The sequence below is a fragment of the Scyliorhinus torazame genome, chromosome 4, assembly GCF_047496885.1.
Source record: "Scyliorhinus torazame isolate Kashiwa2021f chromosome 4, sScyTor2.1, whole genome shotgun sequence".
Lineage (NCBI taxonomy): Eukaryota > Metazoa > Chordata > Chondrichthyes > Carcharhiniformes > Scyliorhinidae > Scyliorhinus > Scyliorhinus torazame.
The window spans coordinates 332,585,438-332,613,409 of record NC_092710.1 but is presented as its reverse complement, the minus strand read 5'-3'; the positions used below and the strand labels follow the sequence as shown (position 1 = coordinate 332,613,409).

At 47.9% G+C, this 27,972-nt stretch overlaps 1 protein-coding gene across 3 annotated transcripts in view; it reads right to left on the bottom strand.

Moving 5' to 3' along the window:
• Positions 1–19,163: 19,163 nt before the first annotated feature.
• Positions 19,164–27,972, bottom strand: part of LOC140411143 (CSC1-like protein 2) — a 326,932-nt gene continuing 318,123 nt past the window's right edge. For all 3 annotated transcript variants that reach the window (XM_072500210.1, XM_072500212.1, XM_072500211.1), the window contains 2 exons: positions 25,666–25,743; positions 19,164–22,906 (listed from right to left, as the gene is read on the bottom strand). In XM_072500210.1, coding sequence (XP_072356311.1) covers positions 22,754–22,906; positions 25,666–25,743 — 231 coding nt within the window. In that variant the 3' untranslated portion in view covers positions 19,164–22,753. The remainder of the gene's footprint in view (positions 22,907–25,665; positions 25,744–27,972) is intronic.

Genomic DNA, 27,972 nt, shown 5'->3' with positions numbered 1-27,972 from the left:
TGGCAGGGTGTGAGGAAGTGGGGAGGCTGCAGAAGGACTTGGACAAACTAGGAGACTAGGCAAAGAAATGGCAGATGGAATACAACGTAGGAAAGTGTGAGGTTACGCACTTTGGTAGAAAGAATAGAGGTTTAGACTATTATCTAAAAGGGGAAAGGATTAGAACATCTGAAGCACAAAATGACTGAGAAGATATAGTTCAGGATTCTCTCAAGATTAACATGCAGGTTCAATTGACAGTTAGGAAGGCAAATGCAATGTTCGCATTCATTTTGACAGGGCTAGAATACAAGAGCAGGAATGTACTGCTGATGCTGCATCAATTTCTCTCATCCTGAAGCGAGACAAGGATCCGGAGAGCTGTGGATCGTACAGGCCAATCTCCCTCTTGAATGTAGATGACAAATTATTGGCAAAGATCCTGGGCACTCGAATAGAGGATTGTGTCTTGGAGATAATTGGGGAGGATCAGACGGGATTTGTAAAGGGCAGGCACCTGACATCCAACATTAGACAGCTTTTTAATGTAATTATGATGCCAGCGGAGGGGCGCGAGGCTGAGGTGGTAGTTGCCATGGACGCGGAGAAGGCTTGCGACTGGGTGGAGTGGAAGTACCTATGGGATATTTAAGGCACTTTTGGGTTTGGGCAGGGATTTGTGGAGTGGGTCCGGCTACTGTACCGGGCCCGGTGGCAAACGTAAGAACTAACCGAGTTCGGTTGGAATACTTTAATCTATGTCGGGGGACAAGGCAGGGATGCCCGCTCTCCCCATTACAGTTTTCCCTGGCCAAAGAACCCTAAGCAATAGCCCTGAGAGCAGCAAAAGCCTGGCAGGGTATAGTGAGGGGTGTGTGTATGTGTGTGTGCGTGTGTGTGGAACACAGGGTCTCTCTCTATGCGGACGATTTGCTGCTTTATGTCCCAGACCTGGTGGGGGGGGATGACCGGAATCATGGAGGTATTAGGAGAATTTGGGCGATTTTCAGGCTAGAAGTTAAATATGGGAAAGACTGAGATGTTTGTGATCCAGGCACGGGGGCAGGAAAGGAGACTGAAGGAGCTACCTTTTAAAGTGGTTGGGAGGAGTTTTAGGTATCTGGGGATTCAAGTGGCCAAGGACTGGGGGCAGCTTCACAAGTTAAATTTGGGCAAAGCAGTGGATCAAATGAGAAGGGATTTCTGTAGATGGGACATGCTCCCACTGACGCTGGCGGGGGGGGGTTCAGACGGTGAAGATGACGGTCCTTCCGAGACTGCTTTTCTTTTTTCAATGTCTCCCGATTTTTGTTCTCAAAGGCTTTTTTCAGAAGTATGAATGCGGCGATATCGAGGTGTACATGGGCGGGTAAAACCCCGAGAGTAAGGAGGGCACTCCTGGAACGGACCTGCGGAGAAGGGGGCTTGGCTCTCCCGAGCATTATTAAGTGTTACTGGTCTGCCAACATATCGATGGTCAGGAAGTGGGTAGTGGGGGAGGGGTCGGTCTGGGAGTGGATGGAGGCAGCATCCTGCAAAGGTACGAGTTTGGAGGCTTTACTGACAGCATCCCTTTTTTTTTAATAAATATTTTATTGAAAATTTTTGGTCAACCAACACAGTACATTGTGCATCCTTTACACAATATTATAACAACACAAATAACAATGACCTATTTTATAATCAAAAAATGAATAAATAATAAATAACAAAAATGAAAACTAGCCCTAATTGGCAACTGCCCTATCACAAGTAACACTCTCCAAAAATATAATTTAACAGTCCAATATATAATTATCTGTAGCAACGACCTATACATATTATACAGTATATATTAACAACCCTGAGAGTCCTTCTGGTTCCTCCTCCCCCCCCCCACCCCCTCCCCCCCCCCCCCCCTCCCTCCTCCCCCCCTCTCTCCCCTGATCCTGGGCTGCTGCTGCCTTCTTTTTCCCATTCCATCTATCTTTCTGCGAGGTATTCGACGAACGGTTGCCACCGCCTGGTGAACCCTTGAGCCGACCCCCTTAGGACGAACTTAATCCGCTCTAGCTTTATAAACCCCTCCATGTCATTTATCCAGGTCTCCACCCCCGGGGGCTTGGCTTCTTTCCACATTAGCAATATCCTACGCCGGGCTACTAGGGACGCAAAGGCCAAAACATCGGCCTCTCTCGCCTCCTGCACTCTCGGCTCTTGTGCAACCCCAAATATAGCCAACCCCCAGCTTGGTTCGACCCGGACCCCCACTACTTTTGAAAGCACCTTTGTCACCCCCATCCAAAACCCCTGTAGTGCCGGGCATGACCAAAACATATGGGTATGATTCGCTGGGCTTCTCGAGCACCTCGCACACCTATCCTCCACCCCAAAAGATTTACTGAGCCGTGCTCCAGTCATATGCGCCCTGTGTAATACCTTAAACTGAATCAGGCTTAGCCTGGCACACGAGGACGACGAGTTTACCCTGCTTAGGGCATCTGCCCACAGCCCCTCCTCGATCTCCTCCCCCAGCTCTTCTTCCCATTTCTCTTTTAGTTCATCTACCATAGTCTCCCCCTCATCCCTCATTTCCCTATATATATCTGACACCTTACCATCCCCCACCCATGTCTTTGAGATCACTCTGTCCTGCACCTCGTGTCGGGGGCTGCGGGAATTTCCTCACCTGTTGCCTCGCAAAAGCCCTCAGTTGCATATACCTGAATGTATTCCCTTGGGGCAACCCATATTTCTCGGTCAGCGCTCCCAGACTCGCGAACTTCCCATCCACAAACAGATCTTTCAGTTGCGTTATTCCTGCTCTTTGCCACATTCCATATCCCCCATCCATTCCCCCCGGGGCAAACCTATGGTTGTTTCTTATCGGGGACCCCCCCCAAGGCTCCAGTCTTTCCCCTATGCCGTCTCCACTGTCCCCAAATCTTCAGTGTAGCCACCACCACCGGGCTTGTGGTGTAGTTCCTCGGTGAGAACGGCAATGGGGCTGTCACCATAGTCTGTAGGCTAGTCCCCCTACAGGACGCCCTCTCTAATCTCTTCCACGCCGCTCCCTCCTCCTCTCCCATCCACTTACTCACCATTGAAATATTAGCGGCCCAATAATACTCACTTAGGCTCGGTAGTGCCAGCCCCCCTCTATCCCTGCTACGCTGTAAGAATCCCTTCCTCACTCTCGGGGTCTTCCTGGCCCACACAAAACCCATGATGCTCTTTTCAATCCTTTTAAAAAAAGCCTTCGTGATCACCACCGGGAGGCACTGAAACACAAAGAGGAATCTCGGGAGGACCACCATCTTAACCGCCTGCACCCTCCCTGCCAGTGACAGGGATACCATATCCCATCTCTTGAAATCCTCCTCCATTTGGTCCACCAACCGCGTTAAATTTAACCTATGCAATGTGCCCCAATTCTTGGCTATCTGGATCCCCAGGTAACGAAAGTCCCTTGTTACCTTTCTCAACGGTAGGTCCTCTGTTTCTCTGCTCTGCTCCCCTGGATGCACCACAAACAACTCACTTTTCCCCATGTTCAATTTATACCCTGAAAAATCCCCAAACTCCCCAAGTATCCGCATTATTTCTGGCATCCCCTCCGCCGGGTCTGCCACGTATAGTAGCAAATCGTCCGCATACAAAGATACCCGGTGTTCTTCTCCTCCTCTAAGTACTCCCCTCCACTTCTTGGAACCCCTCAACGCTATCGCCAGGGGCTCAATCGCCAGTGCAAACAATAATGGGGACAGAGGGCATCCCTGCCTTGTCCCTCTATGGAGCCGAAAATATGCAGATCCCCGTCCATTCGTGACCACGCTCGCCATCGGGGCCCTATACAACAACTGCACCCATCTAACATACCCCTCTCCAAAACCAAATCTCCTCAACACCTCCCACAAATAATCCCACTCCACTCTATCAAATGCTTTCTCGGCATCCATCGCCACTACTATCTCCGTTTCCCCCTCTGGTGGGGCCATCATCATTACCCCCAACAGCCTCCGTATATTCGTGTTCAGCTGTCTCCTCTTCACAAACCCAGTTTGGTCCTTGTGGACCACCCCCGGGACACATTCCTCTATTCTCATTGCCATTACCTTGGCCAGGATCTTGGCATCTACATTTAGGAGGGAAATAGGTCTATAAGGACCCGCATTGTAGTGGGTCCTTTTCTTTCTTTAAGAGAAGCGATATCGTTGCTTCAGACATAGTCGGGGGCAGTTGTCCCCTTTCCTTTGCCTCATTAAAGGTCCTCGTCAATACCGGGGCGAGCAAGTCCACATATTTTCTATAGAATTCGACTGGGAATCCATCCGGTCCCGGGGCCTTTCCCGCCTGCATGCTCCTAATTCCTTTCACCACTTCTTCTACCTCGATCTGTGCTCCCAGTCCCACCCTTTCCTGCTCTTCCACGTTGGGAAATTCCAGCCGATCCAAGAAGCCCATCATTCTCTCCCTCCCATCCGGGGGTTGAGCTTCATATAATTTTTTATAAAATGTCTTGAACACTCCATTCACTCTCTCCGCTCCCCGCTCCATCTCTCCTTCCTCATCCCTCACTCCCCCTATTTCCCTCGCTGCTCCCCTTTTCCTCAATTGGTGTGCCAGCAACCTGCTCGCCTTCTCCCCATATTCGTACTGTACACCCTGTGCCTTCCTCCATTGTGCCTCTGCAGTGCCCGTAGTCAGCAAGTCAAATTCTACATGTAGCCTTTGCCTTTCCCTGTACAGTCCCTCCTCCGGTGCTTCCGCATATTGTCTGTCCACCCTCAAAAGTTCTTGCAGCAACCGCTCCCGTTCCTTACTCTCCTGCTTCCCTTTATGTGCCCTTATTGATATCAGCTCCCCTCTAACCACCGCCTTCAGCGCCTCCCAGACCACTCCCACCTGGACCTCCCCATTATCATTGAGTTCCAAGTACTTTTCAATGCACCCCCTCACCCTTAGACACCCCCCCTCATCTGCCATTAGTCCCATGTCCATTCTCCAGGGTGGGCGCCCTCCTGTTTCCTCCCTTATCTCCAAGTCCACCCAGTGTGGAGCGTGATCCGAAATGGCTATAGCCGTATACTCCGTTCCCCTCACCTTCGGGATCAACGCCCTTCCCAGCACAAAAAAGTCGATTCGCGAGTAGACTTTATGGACATAGGAGAAAAACGAGAACTCCTTACTCCTAGGTCTGCTAAATCTCCACGGGTCTACACCTCCCATCTGCTCCATAAAATCTTTAAGCACCTTGGCTGCTGCCGGCCTCCTTCCAGTCCTGGACTTCGACCTATCCAGCCCTGGTTCCAACACCGTATTAAAATCTCCCCCCATTATCAGCTTTCCCATCTCTAGGTCCGGAATGCGTCCTCGCATCCGCCTCATAAAATTGGCATCATCCCAGTTCGGGGCATATACATTTACCAAAACCACCGTCTCCCCCTGTAGTTTGCCACTCACCATCACGTATCTGCCCCCGTTATCCGTCACTGTAGTCTTTGCCTCGAACATTACCCGCTTCCCCACTAATATAGCCACCCCCCTGTTTTTCTCATCTAGCCCCGAATGGAACACCTGCCCCACCCATCCTTTGCGTAGCCTAACCTGGTCTATCAGTTTCAGGTGCGTTTCCTGTAACATAACCACATCTGCCTTAAGTTTCTTAAGGTGTGCGAGTACCCGTGCCCTCTTTATCGGCCCGTTCAGCCCTCTCACGTTCCACGTGATCAGCCGGGTTGGGGGGCTTCCTACCCCCCCCCCCCCCTTGTCGATTAGCCATCCCCTTTTTCCAGCTCCTCACCCGGTTCCCACGCAGCTGTATCTCCCCCAGGCGGTGCCCCCCCGCCCATCCCCTCCCATACCAGCTCCCCCCTCTCCCCAGCAGCAGCAACACAGTAATTCCCCCCTCCCACCCCCCACCTCACCCCCGCTAGATCCCCCGCTGACAGCATCCCTGCCGTTCTCGCCGGCTCGATACTCTACAAGTCCGATGGTGGTGGCAGCCCCAAGGGTGTGGGGGCAATGGAGGCAGCATATGAGACTGGAGTGGTCACCGATCTGTGACAATCACTGGTTTGTCCTGTGGGGGGGGGGGGGCTGTATGGGGGCTTTAAGATATGGCAGCGGGCAAGGATTGAGAAGTTTGGAGATCTATTCATCCAGGAGGGCTTTCCGACCTTGGATACATTTAGAGGAGGAGTTTGATTTGCCGGATGGGAATGGCTTTTGGTACCTTCAAGTGCGGGAGTTTGTACGGAGGCAGGTCCCAAGCTTTCCTCGCCTCTCCCTGAGGGGACTACAAGATAAAGTATGTCAAAAACAGGGGTTGGAGTTGTGGTGAACCACTGTATTATGGGATGCCAGGTAGGACCTGCACTACAGGTTCGCCGGTAGCCCCTGCCGGCTGGCTCCGCCCACTAAGATCTGTATAAATATGCGTGACCTTCATTGCCCTGCCATTTCGCCAGCTGCAGCAGGCGGCCACGCATCTGGCTGTAATAAAGCCACAGTTGTACCCAATCTGCGTCTTTGTGCAATTGATTGTGCATCAATTTATTGCAGTCAGATTTTTCCACAGAATGGATATCAGAATCAAACCAGATTGCCTGCAGCTGGATCCGCACTCGCCCAACTCCAGGAAAGACTTTACTCACTGGCTAGCCTGTTTTGAGGCCTACATCAACGCTGCAGACCCCACGCCAACGGAGGCTCAGAAGATAAACGTCCTGTACTCCAGACTGAGCTCCAGTGTGTTCCCGTTGATCCAAGATGCCTCGAATTACGTGAAAGAACTTTTCTTTTTTTTTTGAAGTCCCAACTTAGATTTTATTCAAAATAAACAATTTGGAAAACAAGATATCACATGGCTGCCATCCTCAAGGACAGTAAATGTTAAATCGTCAACACTGCCAGTCCTTTTCTTCGCGATCACTACTTTATTTGTTTGCTGTAAGCCTTAGCTGCTCCTTTTTTGTTGTGTTTTTTAGCAAACCGCATGTTTCTCAGGAACTTGGGATCTACTCCTTTCAGGGGTTCAAATCGATAAGACTTGGGCTTTTTGATCCCTGTCCTGTGCCACTTGCTGGACTGATTGTGGTTGGTATGATTCTTGGACTTGGCCATGACTCTTACCTGATCTCCTCCTCCACCACCTAACCGGAAAGAAAAGGCCAACCACCAAGGACGCCGGGATTTAACGGGCAGTCGTGAAAGAACTCCTTAAAGAACACTATGTTCAGAAGGCGAACACGCTCTTCGCCAGACATATACTTGCCACCCGCTCGCAACTACCTGGTGAGACCATCGAAGACATCTGGCGGGCCCTAATTCCACTCGTCCGGGACTGAGACTGTCAGGCCGTTACGGCTGCTGAACACGCTAATCTCCTCATGTGCGATGCTTTCATGATGGGGATTGCGTCGGGCCGCATCCGAGAACGATTACTGGAAGGGGCCACGCTCGAACTAGCGGAGACGAAAACCTTGGCGCTCTCCATGACGGTCGCATCCCGTAACGTACAATCGTACCATTCCCGCCGCGCTGCCCACCCTTCTACCCCTTCCTACCCCTCCTGGACCCCGCCGCCGACCTCCTCAGCTGGGGCCCTACCTTCCCAATACGCCTGCGCTGCACGCCGATCCGTGCACTCCGGGGGTCGCCGCTGCTACTTCTGCGGTCAGCAGAAGCACCCCCGCCAACACTGCCCGGCCCGCACTGCCGTTTGTCAATCCTGCAGTAAGAAGGGCCACTTCACGACTGTGTGCCAAGCCCGCGCAGTCGCTGCAATCGCGCCTGCTATTGCCCCCTCCCCCACGCCAAACGCACAATGGGAGCCGCCATCCTCTCCTCCCGGGGCCATGTGCGACCAATGGGCGCCGCCATCTTGTCTCCCTTTGGCCACGTGCGCCCCATGTCCTCCGCCATCTTGTCCCGACCCCGCAATGTGCGCACCATGGGCGCCGTTATCTTGTCCCGACCCCGCAATGTGCGCACCATGGGCGCCGTTATCTTGTCCCGACCCCGCAATGTGCGCACCATAGGCGCCGCCATTTTGTTCCCCACAGGGCCTCCAGACATCCCGAGATCGGAACCGCACATGCTCGCCATCCAAAGCATCCAACGACTACCCGCAGCTCGCTTCGATGACGCTGGACCAATCTCGCCCGCACAACCTGGCCACCGCATCGACGACGGTTAAAATCAACGGCCACGCGACCTCGTGCCTGCTGGGCTCCGGGAGCACCGAAAGCTTCGTTCACCCAGATACGGTAAGGCGCTGCTCCCTCGCGGTCCACCTGCTAATCAAAGGATCTCCCTAGCCTCCGGATCCCACTCCATCCCGATCCGAGGCTTCTGTACAGTCACTCTCACGGTCCAGGGTGTAGAATTTAGTAACTTCCGCCTCTATGTCCTTCCTAATCTCTGCCCTACACTCTCGTTGGGCCTGGACTTCCAGTGCAATCACCCTCAAATTCGGCGGGCCCCTACCCCCCCTTACCGTTTGCGACCTCGTGACCCTCAACGCCGACTCCCCCTCCCTCTTTGCCAATCTAACTGCGGATTGCAAGCCCATCGTCACCAGGAGCAGACGGTACAGCACCCAGGCTGCTTAAGGAGGGTATTATCGAGGCCAGCAACAGCCCCTGGAGCCCAAGTGGTAGTGGTTAAAACTGGGGAGAAACACAGGATGGTCATGGACTACAGCCAGACCATCAATCGGTACATGCAGCTCGACGCGTACCCCCTCCCACGCATATCTGATATGGTCAATCAGATTGCGCAGTACCGGGTCGTCTCAACAATTAACCTGAAATCCACCTACCACCAGCACCCCATCCGGAAGTCAGACCGTCCGTACACTGCCTTCGAGGCGGACGGTCGGCTCTATCACTTCCTTAGGGTCCCTTTCGGCGTCACAAACGGGGTCTCGGTTTTCCAAAGGGAAATGGACCGAATGGTCGACCAGTACGATTTGCGGGCCACCTTTCCGTACTTAAATAATGTCACCATCTGCGGCCATGACCAGCAGGACCACGATGTCAACCTCGATAAATTCCTCCGCACTGCCACTCTTCTCAACCTGACCTATAACAAAGAGAAGTGTGTGTTCAGCACGACACGGTTAGCCATTCCCGGCTATATAGTCCAAAATGGACTTCTCGGGCCTGACCCCGACCGCATGCGCCCCCTCATGGAATTCCCCCTCCCCCACATGCGGGGTTCTTTTCCTACTACACTCAGTGGGTCCTAAACTATGCGGACAAGGCCCGCCCACTCATTCAGTCCACCCAATTCCCTCTCGCGGCTGCGACACAACATGCTTTCGCCCGCATCAGAGCAGACATCGCCAAGGCCGGGATGCGCGCAGTGGACGAGTCACTGCCTTTCCAAGTAGAAAGCGACGCTTCAGACGTCGCCCTTGCCGCCACTCTAAACCAGGCAGGCAGACCCGTGGCATTCTTTTCCCGCACCCTTCATGCCTCTGAAATTCGACACTCATCCGTCGAAAAGGGGGCCCGAGCTATCGCTGAAGCTGTGCGGCATTGGAGGCATTACCTGGCCGGTAAGAGATTTACTCTCCTCACTGACCAACGGTCGGTAGCCTTCATGTTCAATAACACACAGCGGGGCAAGATCAAAAATGATAAGATCTTGCGGTGGAGAATCGAGCTCTCCACCTATAATTACGAGATTGCCCACCCAATACTCCAGGTTCCTCTTCGCCATCCCATGCCCCGACATGATATCTGCCACCGTCATTAAAGCTCTCAACACAATCTTCACTCTGTTCAGTTTCCCCGCCTACAACCACAGTGACAGGGGATCCTCATTCATGAGTAATGAGCTGCGTCAGTTCCTGCTCAGCAGGGGTATCGCCTCCAGCAGAACGACAAGCTACAACCCCCGGGGAAACGGACAGGTAGAAAGGGAGAATGGGTCGGTATGGAGGGCCGTCTGGCTGGCCCTACGGTCCTGAAACCTCCCGGCCTCCTGCTGGCAGGAGGCCCTCCCTGATGCACTCCAATCCATTCGCTCATTACTCTGCACTGCCACTAACAATACACAGCATGAACATCTTTTGCCTTCCCCAGGAAGTCCACATCCGGGGTGTCGATCCCGACCTGGCTCACAGCTCCGGGAACCATGCTTCTCCGTAAACATGTCCGACTCCACAAGGTGGACCAGTTGGTGGAGAGGGTGCACTTGCTCCACGCAAACGCCTATGTGGCGTTCCCCGACGGCCGCCAGGATACTGTCTCCCTCAGGGACCTGGCACCAGCAGGTTCCACCCCCACACCACCCCCTTCGCCCTGGCGCCATCCTCCCCTCCCCCATCGCTCACAACACCACCCCCCCACCACAGGACCGCCTGTCCCCCTCCTGCCAACGCCCGACGATGAAGAGGATTTCGGCACGCTCCCGGAGTCACCTTCGACCAGATCAGCACCAACATCGCCGACACCACTGCGTTGCTCCCAGAGGAACATCAAGGCCCCGGACCGGCTAAACCTCTGACCGGTCCACCGGATGTCAATGGACATTTGTTTGCTCAAATCTTGTAAATATTAACTCATTATTGTATATAGTTATCCACCACCCCCTCCGGACTCAATTTTTAACAGGGGGTGAATGTGGTAAACCACTGTTGTACCTGTATTAGAGGATGTACGGTAGAATCTGCACTACAGGTTCGCCTGTGGCCCTGCCTGCTGGCTCCGCCCAGGAGGCGGGGTATAAATATGCGTGTCCTCCAGCTCGCAGCCATTTCACCAGCTGCTGTGGGAGGCCACACATCTGATACCAATAAAGCCTCAGTTTGGATTCAACTTTCGTCTTTAATCAAATTGATCGTGCTCAATTTATTGGTATCAGGATGGACCACCGGATTAAACCAAATCACCTGCAGCTGGATCCGCACTCAAGCGATGCCAGAAAGGACTTTCAACACTGGCTAGCTTGCTTTGAAGCATATATCAACGCGGTGCCGACCCCTGTTCCAGAGGCTCAGAAAATCCAGATCTTATATTCCAGGCTGAGCTCGAAAGTCTTCCCGCTGGTCCAGGATGCGCCAAACTACGCCGAAGCCATGACTAGACTCAAGGATAATTACGAGCAAAAGGCAAACACACTCTTCGCCAGTCACGCGCTCGCAACTCGTTCTCAACTACCAGGTGAGTCCATAGAAGACTTCTGGAGGGCCCTAATCCCACTCGTCCGGGGCTGTGACTGCCAGAACGTTACAGCTAAGGAACACTCAGACCTCCTTATGAGGGACGCCTCTGTGACTGGAATTGGGTCAGATATCATAAGTCAGCGGCTCCTAGAAGGGGCCATGCGTGACCTCGCAAAGACTAAAATGCTAGCGCTCTCCATGACGGTCGCCCTGCGCAACGTCCAGTCCTACGCCCCCAACCGTGCGGCCCACCCCTCCTACGCTTCATGGACCTCAGAGGCAGCCGCCCCAGTGGGGCACTGCCCACCCAATACACCTGCGCTATACGCCAGCCAGCAAACCCCGGGGGGCCACGATGCTACTTTTGCGGCCAGCAAAAGCACCCCCAACGCTGCCCGGCCCGCGCTGCCCTTTGTAAAGCCTGCGGGAAGAAGGGCCACTTCGCCGCTGTGTGCCAGGCCCACTCAGTGGCTGCAATCGCCCCCACCCCCCCAGTCACAGACAATGGGCGCCGCCATCTCCTCCTCCCCCCCCAGACCAGGTGCAATCAGTGGGCGCCGCCACCTTTCCTTCAGCGCAACACGTGCATTTCATGGGCGCCGCCATCATGCGTTTCATGGGCGCCGCCATTTTGTAACCCCCCAAGGTCTCCGGGCGCCGCCATCTTGTCTACCCCTCAGCACATGGACACCACTAGCGTTCCAAGTTCTGAACTCAACAGCCGCCCCGTTACCCGACGACCAACCAAGGCTCGCCTCCATGTCACTCGACCAGTCTCGCCCGCATAACCTGACCAACGCATCCACCAGCGTGAAAGTCGACGGCCACGTAACCTCTTGCCTGCTGGACTCCGGGAGCACCGAGAGCTTTATACACCTGGATACAGTAAGGCGCTGCTCCCTCACACTACACCCCGCCAATCAAAAAATCTCCCTGGCCTCCAGATCTCATTGCGTAGCAATCCGGGGGTACTGTACGGTCACGCTCACGGTTCAGCGCATAGAATTCCACGGATTCCGCCTCTAAGTTCTCCCTAACCTCTGCGCTGCACTAACCCTCGGTCTGGATTTCCAATGTAACCTCCAGAGCCTAACCCTTAAATTCGACGGGCCCCTACCACCCCTTACTGTGTGCGGCCTCGCCACCCTAAAGGTCGACCCACCTTCCCTCTTTGCTAATCTAACTCCGGATTGCAAACCCGTTGCCACCAGGAGCAGACGGTACAGCACCCAGGACAGGACCTTCATCAGGACCGAGGTCCAGCGGCTGCTTCGGGAAAGCATCATCGAGGCCAGCAACAGCCCCTGGAGAGCCCAAGTGGTAGTGGTTAAAACTAGGGAGAAACACCGAATGGTCGTGGACTACAGCCAGACCATCAATCAGTACACGCAGCTCGACGCGTACCCCCTCCCATGCATATCTGACATGGTTAACCAGATTGTACAGTACCAGGTCTTCTCAACGGTAGACCTGAAATCCGCCTACCACCAGCTCCCCAGCCGTAAATCGGACCGGCCATACACCGCCTTCGAGGCAGATGGCCGTCTATATCACTTCCTTAGGGTCCCTTCGGCGTCACTAACGGGGTCTCGGTCTTCCAAAGGGAGATGGACCTAATGGTCGAGTGGTACGGTTTGCGGGCCACGTTTCCTTACCTAGACAATGTCATCATCTACGGCCATGATCAGCAGGACCACGATGCCAACCGTGCCACATTTCTCCGCACCGCTACTCTCCTAAACCTCACAAGCAAAAGTGTGTGTTCAGCACGAACCGCTTAGCCATCCTCGGCTATGTGGTCCAGAATGGAGTTTTGGGACCCGAACCCATGCGCCCCCTCATGGAGCTCCCCCTCCCCCAAGGCCCTCAAACGCTGACTGGGGTTCTTTTCATATTACGCGCAGTGGGTCCCAAACTATGCGGACAAGGCCCGCCCACTCATACAGTCCACCTAGTTTCCCCTGACGGCCGAGGCACAACAGGGGCCAAGGATATTGCCAAGGCAACAATGTACGCTGTAGATGAAACGCTGCCCTTCCAAGTAGAAAGCAACGCATCAGACGTCGCCCTTGCCACCACCCTCAATCAGGCGGGCAGGCCCATGGCATTCTTTTCCCGCACCCTTCATGCTTCTGAAATTCAGCACTCATCCGTCGAAAAAGAGGCCCAAGCTATCGTTGAAGCTGTGCGGCATTGGAGGCATTACCTGGCCGGCGGGAGATTCACACTCCTCACTGACCAACGGTCAGTAGCCTTCATGTTCAACAACACACAGCGGGTCAAGATCAAAAATGATAAAATCTTGCGGTGGAGAATCGAGCTCTCCACCTATAATTACGAGATTAGGTATCGCCCTGGCAAACTCAACGAGCCCCCAGACGTCTTATCCCGAAGTATATGTGCCAGTGCACAGGTAGACAGACTCCAGGCCGTGCACGACAGCCTTTGTCACCCCGGGGTCACGCGGTTGTACCACTTCATTAAGGCACGAAAGTTGCCCTACTCGGTCGAGGAAGGACAATTACCAAGGACTGCCAGGTCTGTGCGGAGTGCAAGCCGCACTTCTACCTGCCGGACCGCGCATGCCTGGTGAAGCCCTCCTACCCCTTTGAACGCCTCAGCATGGACTTCAAAGGCCCCCTCCCCTCCACTGATCGTCACACATATTTCCACAGTGATCGACGAATAGTCCCAGTTCCCCTTCGCCATCCCTTGTCCCGACATGACGTCTGCCTCTGTCATTAAAGCCCTCAATTCGATCTTCACTCTGTTCGTTTCCCCACCTACATCCAGTGACAGGGGATCCTCATTCATGAGTGTTGAGCTGCATTAGTTCCTGCTCAGCAGGGGTATCGCCTCCAGCAGTATGACAAGCTACAACCCCCGAGGAAACGGACAGGTAGAAAGGGAGAATAGGACGGTATGGAGGGCCATCCGGCTGGCCCTACAGTCCAGAAATCTCCCGGCCTCCCGCTGGCAAAAGGTCCTCCCTGATGCACTACATTCCATTCGCTCGTTACTCTGCACTGCCACTAATACACCGCATGAACGTCTTTTGCCTTCCCCAGTAAGTCCACATCAGGGGTGTCGCTCCCGACTTGGCTCACAGCTCCGGGAACCGTGCTTCTCCGTAAACATGTCCGACTCCACAAGGCGGACCCATTGGTGGGGAGGGTACTTGCTCCACGCAAACCCCTAGTACGCCTACGTGGCGTTCCCCGATGGCCGCCAGGATACTGTCCCCCTCAGGGACCTGGCACCAGCAGGTTCCACCCCCCCCCCCCGTCGATGAAGAGGATTTCAGCACGTTCCCGGAGTCACCTTTGACCAGGTCAGCACCAACATCGCCGTCACCAGTTTGTCGCTCTCAAAGGACCATCAAGACCCCAGACTGGCTGAACCTCTGACCGGTCCACCGGACGCCTAGAGACATTTGTTTTGCTCTGTAAATATTAAAATCATGATTGTATATAGTTATCCACCACCCGCGCCGGACTCAATTTTAACAGGGGGTGAATGTGGTAAACCACTGTTGTACTTACATTAGAGGGTGTACGGTAGAACCTGTACCACAGGGTCACCTGTGGCCCATGCCTACTGGCTCCGCCCAGGAGGCGGGGTATAAATATGCATGTCCTCCAGCTCGCAGCCATTTCGGCAGCTGCTGTGGGAGGCCACACATCTAATACCAATAAAGTCTCAGTTTGCATTCAACTTTCGTCTTTAGTCAAATTGATCGTGCCTCAGTACTATCTTTTTGCATCTCCATCTCAAGCTGATCACATGCCTCGGAGCCCTCAAAACAGCTTTGCCATCGCATTGTGAACTAGGATTAGAATGATCTAGCTAGCCCCAGATATACCAGTGCAGTGTCCCCCAAAAAGGAACACTGGTTAACAGCACTGGTAGTGGAAGAGTGGTCATGAGGGTGTCATTAAGAACCTCAATTGATTCTAGTCCTTCCCACCTGGGAATCGGGGTGGGGATGCTTCTAATACCAAACAGGATGATTCGGGGGAAAAAGGTGAGTTCATAATGGCTGGCTCAAGAAAAACACAAAGGTAGTCCCACAAATATTTTGCCTGCACTCCACCTCACTGAGAAAACGTGTTTACATGGAGCATATCAAAAGGGATGAAGTTAAAAAGATCGGAAGGTGGTGATCAGGGGACCTTTAAAAATACAGGAACTGCGGCCATCACTCTAGTTTAAATTTAATACCAATATCCTTTAAGCAAAGGAGTGTGAGGTATAAGGGACCCAGCTCCTACACACACAAACTTTAGTCAATTTGGATTCATGCTGCTGTAATGTGATTCTGATAAATCACTTTTTCACCCATCTGTGCTTCCTCCCAAAACATGCACACTCTTAACTGGTCAGTCTGGATTAGCCTATCCATCTGAAGGGCTGAGGGGAAGGGGATGTCTTAACAAACAAGAACCCGCAGTTGGGAGGCTCTTTCAGATCAGAAGACTGTAATCACCAAATACAGATTTCAACAATTGGAGGATGGAGTTCCGAGAGGCAAGTCCGGCAATATAAAAATGCAGTGTTGATCAAATTTCTGTGTATATTTTTTGAGTAAATTATGTTAAATAAGTTTCTTAATTTACCTTTTGGAACTCCAGCCACATTAATATTTGGTCGACAATACATTAAAGCAATTTCATTCCACAAGGTTATGGTTTTAAAGAGGGGTCTGACGCACCTGGGATGCACTCATCGAGTTCTGTGTTCTCATAACCATCTATTATTCCCTCCCATTCCTTACTCAGCAATTGGGCTTTCTACCCTCTTGTTCAATTGCAGCACTGACGTGACAGGCCAAGGGGTTAGGGCTAGTAGATGAGGCCACTTGTTGCTAACACAATGTCCAGTCTAAAGCAGATACCTAAAGCAGAGCCTATAAACAACAGCCAGCAATTGCTCAACTGCACTCTATCTTCTATTTGGGTCAGCCTCCTAGCGTGCAAACTGCTTTTTAAAATGATATGAAATAATATTAACTACATTCTGAAGGGAGATAAGTCGTCCAGTTTTAAATTTATACATACTTGGGTAAACTTAGTGTTTTACATTTAAGGGACATGGAATATTATTTTCTGACCGAGCCGCTTGTCATTTAAACATTAGAAAAAGCAGTGTGTCAATAATGATAAATCATTTAAATTAAGAGGCAAAAGGAAGGGAGGTGCGTCTGACCTAGCATTGCAGGCATATGGTAAACCTGATAACAAATAAACAGTAAACCGGATAACAAATAACGGGCAGCACGGTAGCACAGTGGGTAAGCGCTGTTGCTTCACAGCTCCAGGGTCCCAGGTTCGATTTCCGGCGTGGGTCACTGTCTGTGCGGAGTCTGCATGTTCTCCCTGTGTGTGCGTGGGTTTCCTCCGGGTGCTCCGGTTTCCTCCCGCAGTTCAAAGATGTGCAGATTAGGTGGATTGGCCATTCTAAATAGCCCTGTGTCCAAAATGGTTAGGTGGGGTTATTGGGTTACGGATAAAGGGGATAGAGTGGCGGCGGGGGGCTTAGATAGGGTACTCTTTCCAAGGGCCGGTGCAGACTCGATGGGCTGAATGGCCTCCTTCTGCACTGTAAATTCTATGATTCTAAAGGAAGGAGGGTAGAAAGAGGGAAAATCGACCGTGGATATCTAAGGAAATAAGGGAGAGTATCAAATTGAAGGAAAAAGCATACAAAGTGGCAAAGATTAGTGGGAGACTAGAGGATTGGGAAATCTTTAGGGGGCAACAGAAAGCTACTAAAAAAATCTATAAAGAAGAGTAAGATAGATTATGAGAGTAAACTTGCTCAGAATATAAAAACATAGTAAAAATTTCGACAAATATATAAAACAAAAAAGAGTGGCTAAGGTAAATATTGGTCCTTTAGAGGATGAGAAGGGAGATTTAATAATGGGAGATGAGGAAATGGCTGAGGAACTGAACAGGTTTTTTGGGTCGGTCTTCACAGTGGAAGACACAAATAACATGCCAGTGACTGATGGAAATGAGGCTATGACAGGTGAGGACATTGAGAGGATTGTTATCACCAAGGAGGTAGTGATGGACAAGCTAATGGGGCTAAAGGTAGTCAAGTCTCCTGGCCCTGATGGAATGCATCCCAGAGTACTAAAAGAGATGGCTAGGAAAATTGCAAATGCACTAGTGATAATTTACCAAAATTCACTAGACTCTGGGGTGGTCCCGGCGGATTGGAAATTAGCAAACGTGACACCACTGTTTAAAAAAGGTAGGCAGAAAGCGGGTAATTATGGACCAGTTAGCTTAACTTCTGTAGCAGGGAAAATGCTGGAATCTATCATCAAGGAAGAAATAGCGAGGCATCTGGATGGAAATTGTCCCATTAGACAGACGCAGCATGGATTCATAATGGGCTGGTCATGCCTAACTAATTGAGTGGAATTTTTTGAGGACATTACCAGTGCGGTAGATAACGGGGAGCCAATGGATGTGGTATATCTGGATTTCCAGAAAGCTTTTGACAAGGTGCCACACAAAAGGTTGCTGCATAAGATACAGATGCATGGCACTAAGGGGAAAGTAGTAGCATGGATAGAGGATTAGTTAATTAATAAAAAGCAAAGAGTGGGGATTAATGGGTGTTTCTCTGATTGGCAATCAGTAGCTAGTGGTGTCCCTCAGGGATCAGTGTTGGGCCCACAATTTACAGAGATAATTTGGAGTTAGGGACCAAGTGCAATGTGTCTAAGTTTGCAGACAACACTAAGATGAGTGGTAAAACAAAAAGTGCAGAGGATACTGGAAGTCTGCAGAGGGATTTGGATAGGTTAAGTGAATGGGCTAGGGTCTGGCAGGTGGAATACAATGTTGACAAATGTGAGGTTATCCATTTTGGTAGGAATAACAGCAAAAGGGATTATTTAAATGATAAAATATTAAAACATGCCGCTGTGCAGAGAGACCTGGGTGTGCTAGTGCATGAGTCACAAAAAGCTGGTTTACAGGTGATTAAGAAGGCGAATGGAATTTTGTCCTTCATTGCTAGAGGGATATGTTTAAGACTAGGGAGGTTATGCTGCAATTGTATAAGGTGTGAGGCCACACCTGGAGTAGTGTGTTCAGTTTTGGTCTCCTTACTTGAGAAAGGACGTACTGGCACTGGAGGATGTGCAGAGGAGATTCACTAGGTTAATCCCAGAGCTGAAGGGGTTGGATTACGAGGACAGGTTGAGTAGACTGGGACTGTACTCGTTGGAATTTAGAAGGATGAGGGGGGATCTTATAGAAACATATAAAATTATGAACGGATTAGATAGGATAGATGCGGGCAGGTTGTTTCCACTGGCGGGTGAAAGCAGAACTAGGGGGCATAGCCTCAAAATAAGGGAAAGTAGATTTAGGACGGAGTTTAGGAGGAACTTCTTCACCCAAAGGGTTGTGAATCTATGGAATTCCTTGCCCAGTGAAGCAGTAGAGGCTCCTTCATTAAATGTTTTTAAGATAAAGATAGATAGTTTTTTGAAGAATAAAGGGATTAAGGGTTATGGTGTTCAGGCCAGAAAGTGGAGCTGAGTCCACAAAAGATCAGCCATGATCTCACTGAATGGTGGAGCAGGCTCGAGGGGCCAGATGGCCTACTCCTGCTCCTAGTTCTTATGTTCTTATCTTACTTGAAGAGTAGAGGAATGCTATTAAGACAGTGTTTTTTCGGCTTGTCTTCTAGGCAAAACCTTAAATCCTAGTACATGAAGACATTGTTAGAAGGTGCAGCAGAGCCTATAAACAACACAGCCAACATTAAAGAAATATTACTCTGCTGCCCATGTATGAGTGCAGTGCTGTATTTTCAATAGATGTATTTCTGAACATAATACTAATGTTTAATAACACTTTTCTAATAGCTTCATAGTACGATAATAAAAGCTCCAAGAATCTCTTGGGCATTTTGAAGATTGTAATATGGTTATTCCTTTCATGGATTATAATGGGTCACCTCAGAAACCAAATGGGAATTAGAACAGACTATGATAAAGGAGTCATTCTTTTTATGGAACAGGAAACTTCACTTTAATTCACAATGGATCAGTGCCAACCAGGAAATCATCCACTTCTTTCTTGACCATGAAAAGCAGACACCTTCTATAAAATAAAGTGCAATACCAAGTTTGTTTATATATTATAAGAAAACAATCCATCTACAATACTATGCAAGAGTTTGAAAATGCCAACTAGCAAACAGCAATAAATTCAGTGTGCATTAATTGCGTTTATGCATAATTGTATTGATGAGAGATGCAAGTACTGGGAGAATTAAACTTTTCATTTGCACCCAAATACAGCATTAAGTACTTCAAAGGTAGGCATAGCATCAATTAGATAAAGATGTCGCCACCTCTCTAACAATTCTTAATCTGAACCCAAGGGAAATCCCTTACTGTATTAGCATCAGCCTAGGATTATATACATGATTCTTTGCTGTACCAGGTTAGCCCAGTCATTGCAGACAAAACATACTGCATATCTAACCTTTCTGGAAAGGAAAAGTCAGTGATGGTTTAGATTTAGATTCCAGTCACATGAGAATTCAATGCTCAAGGAACGCTGTGCCTATGAGGCACCTGCCTTGATGTATTTTTTAATTCTTACACAAGTATCTAGAACATTAATAAATTGCTTCAATGAACTATTTGTATTATATGACTTTACTGCAGATGATATCACCAGTACCACAGGACGGATGTAAAGCAATTTGCAGACCTCTATTAATTACATTATATACACAATACTTGCACTTGGTACATCCAGCTATGTACATGTAACCCTAGACCAAAACAACATCAATTACTTAAATGCATTTTAATGAACCCATGATGTACTCGTATTTTAGGACTTGTGTGAAAGCACATAACAATTAAGGTCAGTTCATAGAGGGCATGTTAAACAGCTGTTTGTTCTCAGATGCTAATCCCTGAAATCAGTACAAACAGGATTATACATTCTGAAACTCTCAATAATTTAATTTCCGGTGAGGACTTCTAATGGTAAATGTTATACAGTACTATCAAATCACTTCAGATAAATGTATGTCCATTTACTCCCATTATATAGAACTCTAAAGCACAAATATATCCTCCCAAATACAACACATCATGCACTGGGTGCAGGAAATGCACTGTTAAATGCCCCCTCGGGGCAATGACATATGTGGCAATCCAATGGCTTGTGCAAAATGGGCCTGTATGTGTTCCCATGTCTTACAAATTGCATTGATGAATGGTTACAGTTGGGAAGAAACATGACAATTTGCAAATTTGCTTGCTATTTTAACAGACTGCACAGAAGTTGCAAAGTGTCTTGGCAAAATGGGCTCTGTATTTAATTAGGATTGTACTCTGCCAAAATTCAATCCAAAGCTTGACTTGAGAAGTTATGAGAGCCAATGCCTTTCAGTCAACTACAAAAACACATAAATCCTAATGACTAGCATATAACTGCTTCTGTTAATTCTGAAAATAGCAAAGACAGCACACCCTCCTTGATCCTAAGTATATAGAAAATTGTATAATGGAGCATAAAGTTTAATTCTCCATCCAACTCACTTTAAAAAGGCCCTCAGGCCAAACAGTAGTTAATATAAATGCAAACCTTGTTCGACAATAATGCACACTTCCACCAAGATCAAATTGCAAATGAAATTTTGACAGGAAGGAAAGTACAACTGGTGAATGGGTTAGGGCCCTGCTATAAAGGAATGTTACATTTCCTGCTATCATCGCACATCCAGACAGACAAAACACGGATTCACTTTTACCCTTTTTGTAACCTGTTTGAGGATGAATGGAGTCTCCAGTAGTGTCAGCAAGCTGAGACTTCAGCAAACATTATCTCATCAGCTGGTAGATGTGATGAATGAAACACAATTATATTTGTGCGTGGAATCACAATAAGCATTCCAGTCACCAGAGAGAGGAAAGAGTAAGAGATGGGAATAATCTATTTTAATTCTGATTGTTTCTTTTAGCTGCAACTTGATCATAACCAATAATAACCTTACACTGAAAGTGGCTCCCTACCATACTTTCAGCCTTGGTTGAGGATACCCATGCCAAGACAAGCTCACCTCTACCTGTACTGGTTTTAGTTGGTAGATAATGTGGATTATGTTTTAATAAATTAAAGTATACCTGCTCCTTGGTCTAGAGTTATTTTCTTCAGCACCTGGAAGGTGCTATCAAACAGCAATGACTTACTTTTACATGCACTGTAGTGTTGAAACAAGAAAATTAACAAACCCAGCCTTCAGTCCTGGTCCTCAACAGACAACCCTCTTTTCGGTCCCTGCTACCTTGCAAGTGAGCAAATTTCAGCTGTTGAGTGATCTGCTCAGTTAGTTTTTTCAGTTAGCCCTATCCAGAATCACAGATTAAAAACATTTGCTCAATAATCAACTGGAAATGCTGCATGAACTTTTAGTTCGGAAATAATTTTAAATACATTGAACACGCCAGGTAGAAGGTGGTTCAACCTCCCCACCACTGAACATATCAGACTAGAATCAGGCTCTTGGATAGGGAATAAATTCATAATTAATAAGCCCCGCCCTCTACCAAAGCATCCTGAAAAATGACTAAAATACAAACACCATAGGAAGTCTGTAATTTCAGCATGGGATCGTCAGGCAACCCCCTGCTCATTTAAACAGATCCACGTGACAAATTGTTTGAACTACATAATAACCCGCTGACCCAACAATTCACTATTTGTCGTGTCCATTTCTTTCTGCACTTTGAATGCAGAAAACTTTACATTCTTTTAAATTTATACTGTAACTGCATTTGCAATTGCACTTTAAAACAAAAGTCAGAAAATGTTCGGCGCAGCAGAAAGCACGGATCTCAAACCTGGGATGAAAATGCAGGATTTCTACAGGCCACCTTCTCCTACATAACCTACAAGTTTACACAGATGACACCCGGCACCGAGAACACATTAAAATTGGTCCTGTTTGATCACCACTACTGATCCCTTTTCAAACTTTTAAATTAAACTGCATACTTACAAATATTCCAACTAATCAACCAATTTTACCATCCTTACTTGTCTATATGATTTGAAATGGAATAAGATTAATTTCACCAGGAATTCTGTAACACTTATTCTCTTTCACTTCATAGGATATAGCATATCAAACGTCATTCTTTCTCCCTCTCTCACACACATCCCTCTCCCAGTATGTGTGCTTATGTGATCAGGCTCACTTGTTCATTCCCTACTCTGGTGGCAGGCCAGTAGAAGATTTTCCTAGGACTAATGTTAGAGGTGCAGTCAAATTTCTTATCATTAGTATATGTATATGATGGCAGAATGTTTATATTCGGGCAGGTAAAAATGCATAGCTATTTTCTCTACAATCCCCGCACATCTCATCATATCCAAGTTCCGCCGTGTTCCTCACAACGGCAAAACAAATACAGGAAAAGTTTAGCAAATTGCATCGTACTGGTATAGGTTACACAGCACAACGGGTTAGTAATTACAGTCTGGAGTTTCAAAGAACCAGTGGTGCCATAGTTCCCAGGTCCTAAACTGTGCAGTCTGAATCATTTTTTAAAAAACTCGTCAAATTCCACTAATGATGAACCTCGTTTTCAATCAGACTGTCTTCACAGGACTGGAACTCTCCTTGAGTGGTCACTTCCCTGGTACCCTTCTGTGACGTCGGCTCGTCGTCATCTCCCGTGGATTCAGATTGAGGATCCTGCAATACCTGGGCAATGTATCTCTGTATATGAAAATTAGCACAGGTTAGCATTTCATTAGTTTACAAAGTAGTCAGTCAGAGCACATAGAGGGAGTCTGGAACACCTGCAAACCCCCCCCCCCCCCATCCCCTCCCCTCCGGACAAAGTAGCATTTTGCATTAATAGTCCCTTTCTATGCCACTTTCTAAAATTTTCTTGGAAGGTATACTGAGGCAGAATTTACTGCATCTGACGAAGGAATGGTTAGACTTGTCCTTGCCCATTTCATTTCCATGAATTGTTACATGGCAAGTTGCTGGAAGTGGATCAAATGGAATAAGCTCTTCCATCGGGCATGAGATACAAAAGTCTGAGAACGCACACCAAGATTCAAAAACAGCTTCTTCCCCGCTGTTACCAGACTACCCTCATGTAGACCTGAACTGATCGCTCTACACTCTTCTCTACTGAATAGCACTACACTCCGTATGCTTCACCCAATGTCTTATGTATTTATCGTATGTCCTTTCTTTCTCATGTATGGAACGATCTGCCTGGACCGAACGCAGAACAATACTTTTCACTGTACCTCGGTACACGTGACAATAAATCTAAATCAAATCAAAATTGGAAAATGCTGGAGATGCTCACGCGGTCTGTGAGCACCGGTGGAGAGAGAAACATCAACTGCTGAATAGTCCCAGCATTTACATTTTTATTTTAGATGTTCAACAACTGTATTTTGCATTTCTGGAAGAAGATGATGGAAATGGTAAGTGTTGTGTGTAAACAAGGTAAGCAACTGTGAGTCTCCTTAGCCAATCAGATTGAAGAATTATAATAATAATCTTTTACTGTCACAATGTATATTAATGATTTAAACGAGGGAATTAAATGTAAATGGCAGATGCAGTATAATGTGGATAAATGAGAGGTTATCTAGCAAAAATAGCAAGGCAGATTATTATCCGAGTGGCTATAGATTATGAGAGGGGAATGTGCAACGAGATCTGGGTGTCCTTGTACACCAGCCACTGAAAGCAAAGTAGGTGCAACAGGTGCTAAAGGCGGCAAATGATATGTTGACTTGCACAGCGAGAGCATTAGAGTGTAGCAGCAGGGATGTCTTGCTGGAGTTAGCTCTTAGAGCTAAAGGGATCAAAGGATATGGGGGGTAAGCGGGAACCTTTTATGGAGTTGGATGATCTGCTCTGATCATAATGAATGACAGAGCAGGCTCAAAGTGCCGAATGGCCTCCTCCTGCTTCTGTTTCATGCTATTCAACAGAATAAATGGGCAGTGAAATGCACATGTTTATGTGCGGCTTATGAAGGAATTGCACATTTTGGACAGCAACCACCTGTGCTTAGCTGCACACCCTCAAGTTGCTGTCGATCATAAATAACAATATGTGCAATTAGCCTCACTATTATTTTTTATTTTACAGTAAATTCAAACAAATTAGTTCTAATCTTTATACTAGTTCTAATCATTTCTCTTCACTATTTTTCAAATACTCCAGTCATCCCCTATTTATTTTTAAACTATGCTATAATCTCTGCCTCAAGAGTTAATTGTGGTCAATCATAGGTTTCTATGGAACACACACAAAATAAACACTTTACGTTAATATGTTGTTTGTCCTCCACTGTGCTTCCCTGCCCCACATTCCCCCCTAAAGTAACCTTCCCATTTAACAAGTACAAACATGAGATGAAGCATTGTGTTAATCTAACAATGTACTGTCCCTGCTGTACCATTTAGTGCAAATTAGAAAAAAAAGATTCAGATTCTCACGCAATCTCAACTATATGACTACAGATCAGAGTTGAGCTGAGCCGAAGTACCTCCTTCTAACCAGGTAAACAGAGGGGTTAAAAAAATTATCCAGTATTTGGATAAACAGGGAAACATCTACTTCACAAAACAATGACATGGGCTGCAAACTATTAAGGAATGGAGAAGGGGGGGGGGTGGGGGCTGGAAGATTGTGTGCTCAATTGCTATGCCACAAGTCAAGGCAAACATTTAGAATACATTTGAATAAATAGTTTAAGCAGAAGATTCAGGCTATTCAGGAGAGGTTGTTTGAAAAAAGAGCCAAGATATAGACTATGGCTAATTGGCTTCATTTGGTGCTGTAATCTATGGACCCCAAGTTCTGACCTGCACGTTACGCAGGGCACAAATAAATGTATTAAAAAAAAAAAAGATCTAATTTCGCTCTCAGTCAAAGGAAAACCTTGAAAAGCTATGCGGGAACTTTTGTATCATCGCAGCAGCAGGAAGGGCAGCACGGTGGAGCAGTGGGTTAGCCCTGCTGCCTCATGGCGCCGAGATCCCAGGTTCGATCCCGGCTCTGGGTCACTGTCCGTGTGGAGTTTGCACATTCTCCCAGTGTTTGCGCGGGTTTCACCCCCACAACCCAGGTGGATTGGCCACGCTAAATTGCCCCTTAATTGGAAAAAATGAATTGGGTACTCTAAACTTTAAAAAAAATCGTAGCAAGAAGAATTATTGCATTGTCGCATCAAACTGGAGAAAGAAGCAACCATATAAGTGTGCGCCACTGTCAGTGACAATTGGCCTGTTCTGGGATTTTGGAACTAAAAATCACAAAAATATTTAACAGCAGACAAAGCACAGGAATATCTGTGCACCAACTGAACTTTTTCTACAACACTCCAAACGGAGACCCTGAAACAAGACAAAATGCTCAGCCATTAACTGCTGAAAGAGCAACAGTTAAGGCACTGCAGTTACAGGCGGTGTATAGTGACAGATGAATAGGTAACTTACTGTAACCTTTGGTGGGGATGAAGTGCTTTCCCGTTGTCCGTTTGTTTCAGCAGCACCATCCACTTCACTACGATCAATCTGAAAGCAAAATCAACATCCATGAGAAATCACTAGATATGTCACTGTGCCAATCAAATCCACTGGAAGCTTCCTGCTCTCATCATGCTGCATTAATATTTCTTGATCCCCGAAGATAATTGAACCAAACCTCCAGAATATTCAGGTATCTTCAGCAAAATTGAAGTCAATGGGAATCAGGGGAATAACTCTCCACTGGTTGGAGTCATACCTGGCACAAAGGAAGATGGCTATGGCTTTTGGAGGTCAATCATCCAAGTTCCACGATATCACTGCAGGAATTCCTCAGTGTCTGAGGCCTAACCATTTTCAGCTGCTTCATCAATGACGTTTCTCTTGTCATAAATTGGGATGTTCACTGGTGAATGCTCAATGTTCACCAATGGTGACTCTTCAGATACTGAAGCAGTCCATGTCCAAATGCAACAAGACCTGGACAACATCCAAGCTTCGACTGACGAGTGGCAAGTTACATTCACTCCACATAAGTTCCACGGAATGATCATCTCAGACAACAGACCACATGACTTCGGAGCAGAAGTCGGCCATTAGGCCCATCAAGTCTGCTCCACCATTCAATGAAGACATAGCTGATCTGATATAATCCTCAACTCCACTTTCCCGCCTTATCCTCATAACCCTTGGTTTCCTCAAGGATTAAAAATCTGACCATCTCACCCTTGAACATACTTAACGACCCAGCCTCAGCAGCTCGCTATGGTAAAGAATTCCACAATTCACTACCCTCTGGGAGAAGAAATTCCTCCTCATCTCTGACTTGAATGGGCAACACTTTACTCTGAGATTTTGGCTTCTGGTCCTAGACTCTCCCACAAGAGAAAACATCTCATCAGCATCTACCCCGTCAAGCCCCCCGAGAATCCAATGAGCCCAACCTACTTAACCTCTCCTCGTAACAAAAATCCCTCCATACCAGGGATCAGCCTAGTGAACCTTCCCTGGGCTACTTCCAAAGCCAGTACATCTTTCCTTAAGTAGATCAAACTATTCACAGTATGCCTGTGCCTTGTATAGTTTTAGCAAACGTCCCTATTTTTATACTCCATTCCCTTTGAAATAAAGGCGAACATTCCATTTGCCTTCCCCAATACCAGCTGAACTTGCATGCTAGACTTTTGTGATTTAGGCACAAAGACCCTCGGTGTTGCAGTTTTCTGCTGTCTTTCTCCATTTAAATAATATTCAGCTGCTTTATTTTTCCTACCAAAGTGCATAACTTCACATTTTCCTACATTATATTCCATCTACCAAATTTTCACCCACTCACCTAACTGGTCTTTACTCCTTTGCAGACTCTTTATGCCAACCTCGCCACTTGCCTTTCCACCTATTTTTGTGCCACAATTTGGCAATAGCGCATTCACTTCCCTTGTCCAAGTCATTAATATATATTATAAATAATTGTGTCCCCATGGCTCTCCAATAGTTACAGGTTGATATCGTGAAAGAATTCTAATAAAATTGTCAGGCGTGAGTTCCTCTTCATGAGCCATGCTGACTCTGCTTGATTATATTATAGAAACATACATAGAAAATAGAAGCAGGAGGCGGCCATTTGGCCCTTCCAGCCTACTCCGCCATTCATTGTGATCATGGCTGATCATAGAGTTCAGTATCCTGATCCCGCCTTCCCTCCCCATAGTACCTCGATCCTTTCAGCCCCAAGAGTTACACCTTTAAAGAAAAAAATTTGGAGTAATCAATTAAGGTGCAATTTAGCATGGCCAATCCATCGACACTGCACATCTTTGGGTTGTGAGGATGAGACCTATGCAGACATGTGGAGAATGTGCAAACTTCACAAGGATAATGACCCAGGGCCGGGATCGAACCCGGGTCCTTGGCGCCATTAGGCAACAATGCTAACCACTGCACATTTGTGCTGCCGCCCCAAGAGCGGTATCCAATGCCTTTTTGAAATTGCAGAATGTTTTCGCCTCAATTACTTGATGTATTTCTAACTGCATTGCTATTACTGGAATTATAATCGATTCTAAACATTTTCCCAATGACCGAAGTTAAACTGGTCGCTGGATAAATGTGTTACACCTGTAATTTTCCAATCCTCTGGGACTTTTCCCAGAATTTAAGGATTCTTGGAAGATTACTACCAGTGTATCCCCCATCTCTGTAACTACTTCATTTAATATCCTGGGATGCAACCTATCAGGCCCAGGGGACTGGGCTGAATAATAATAATCTTTTATT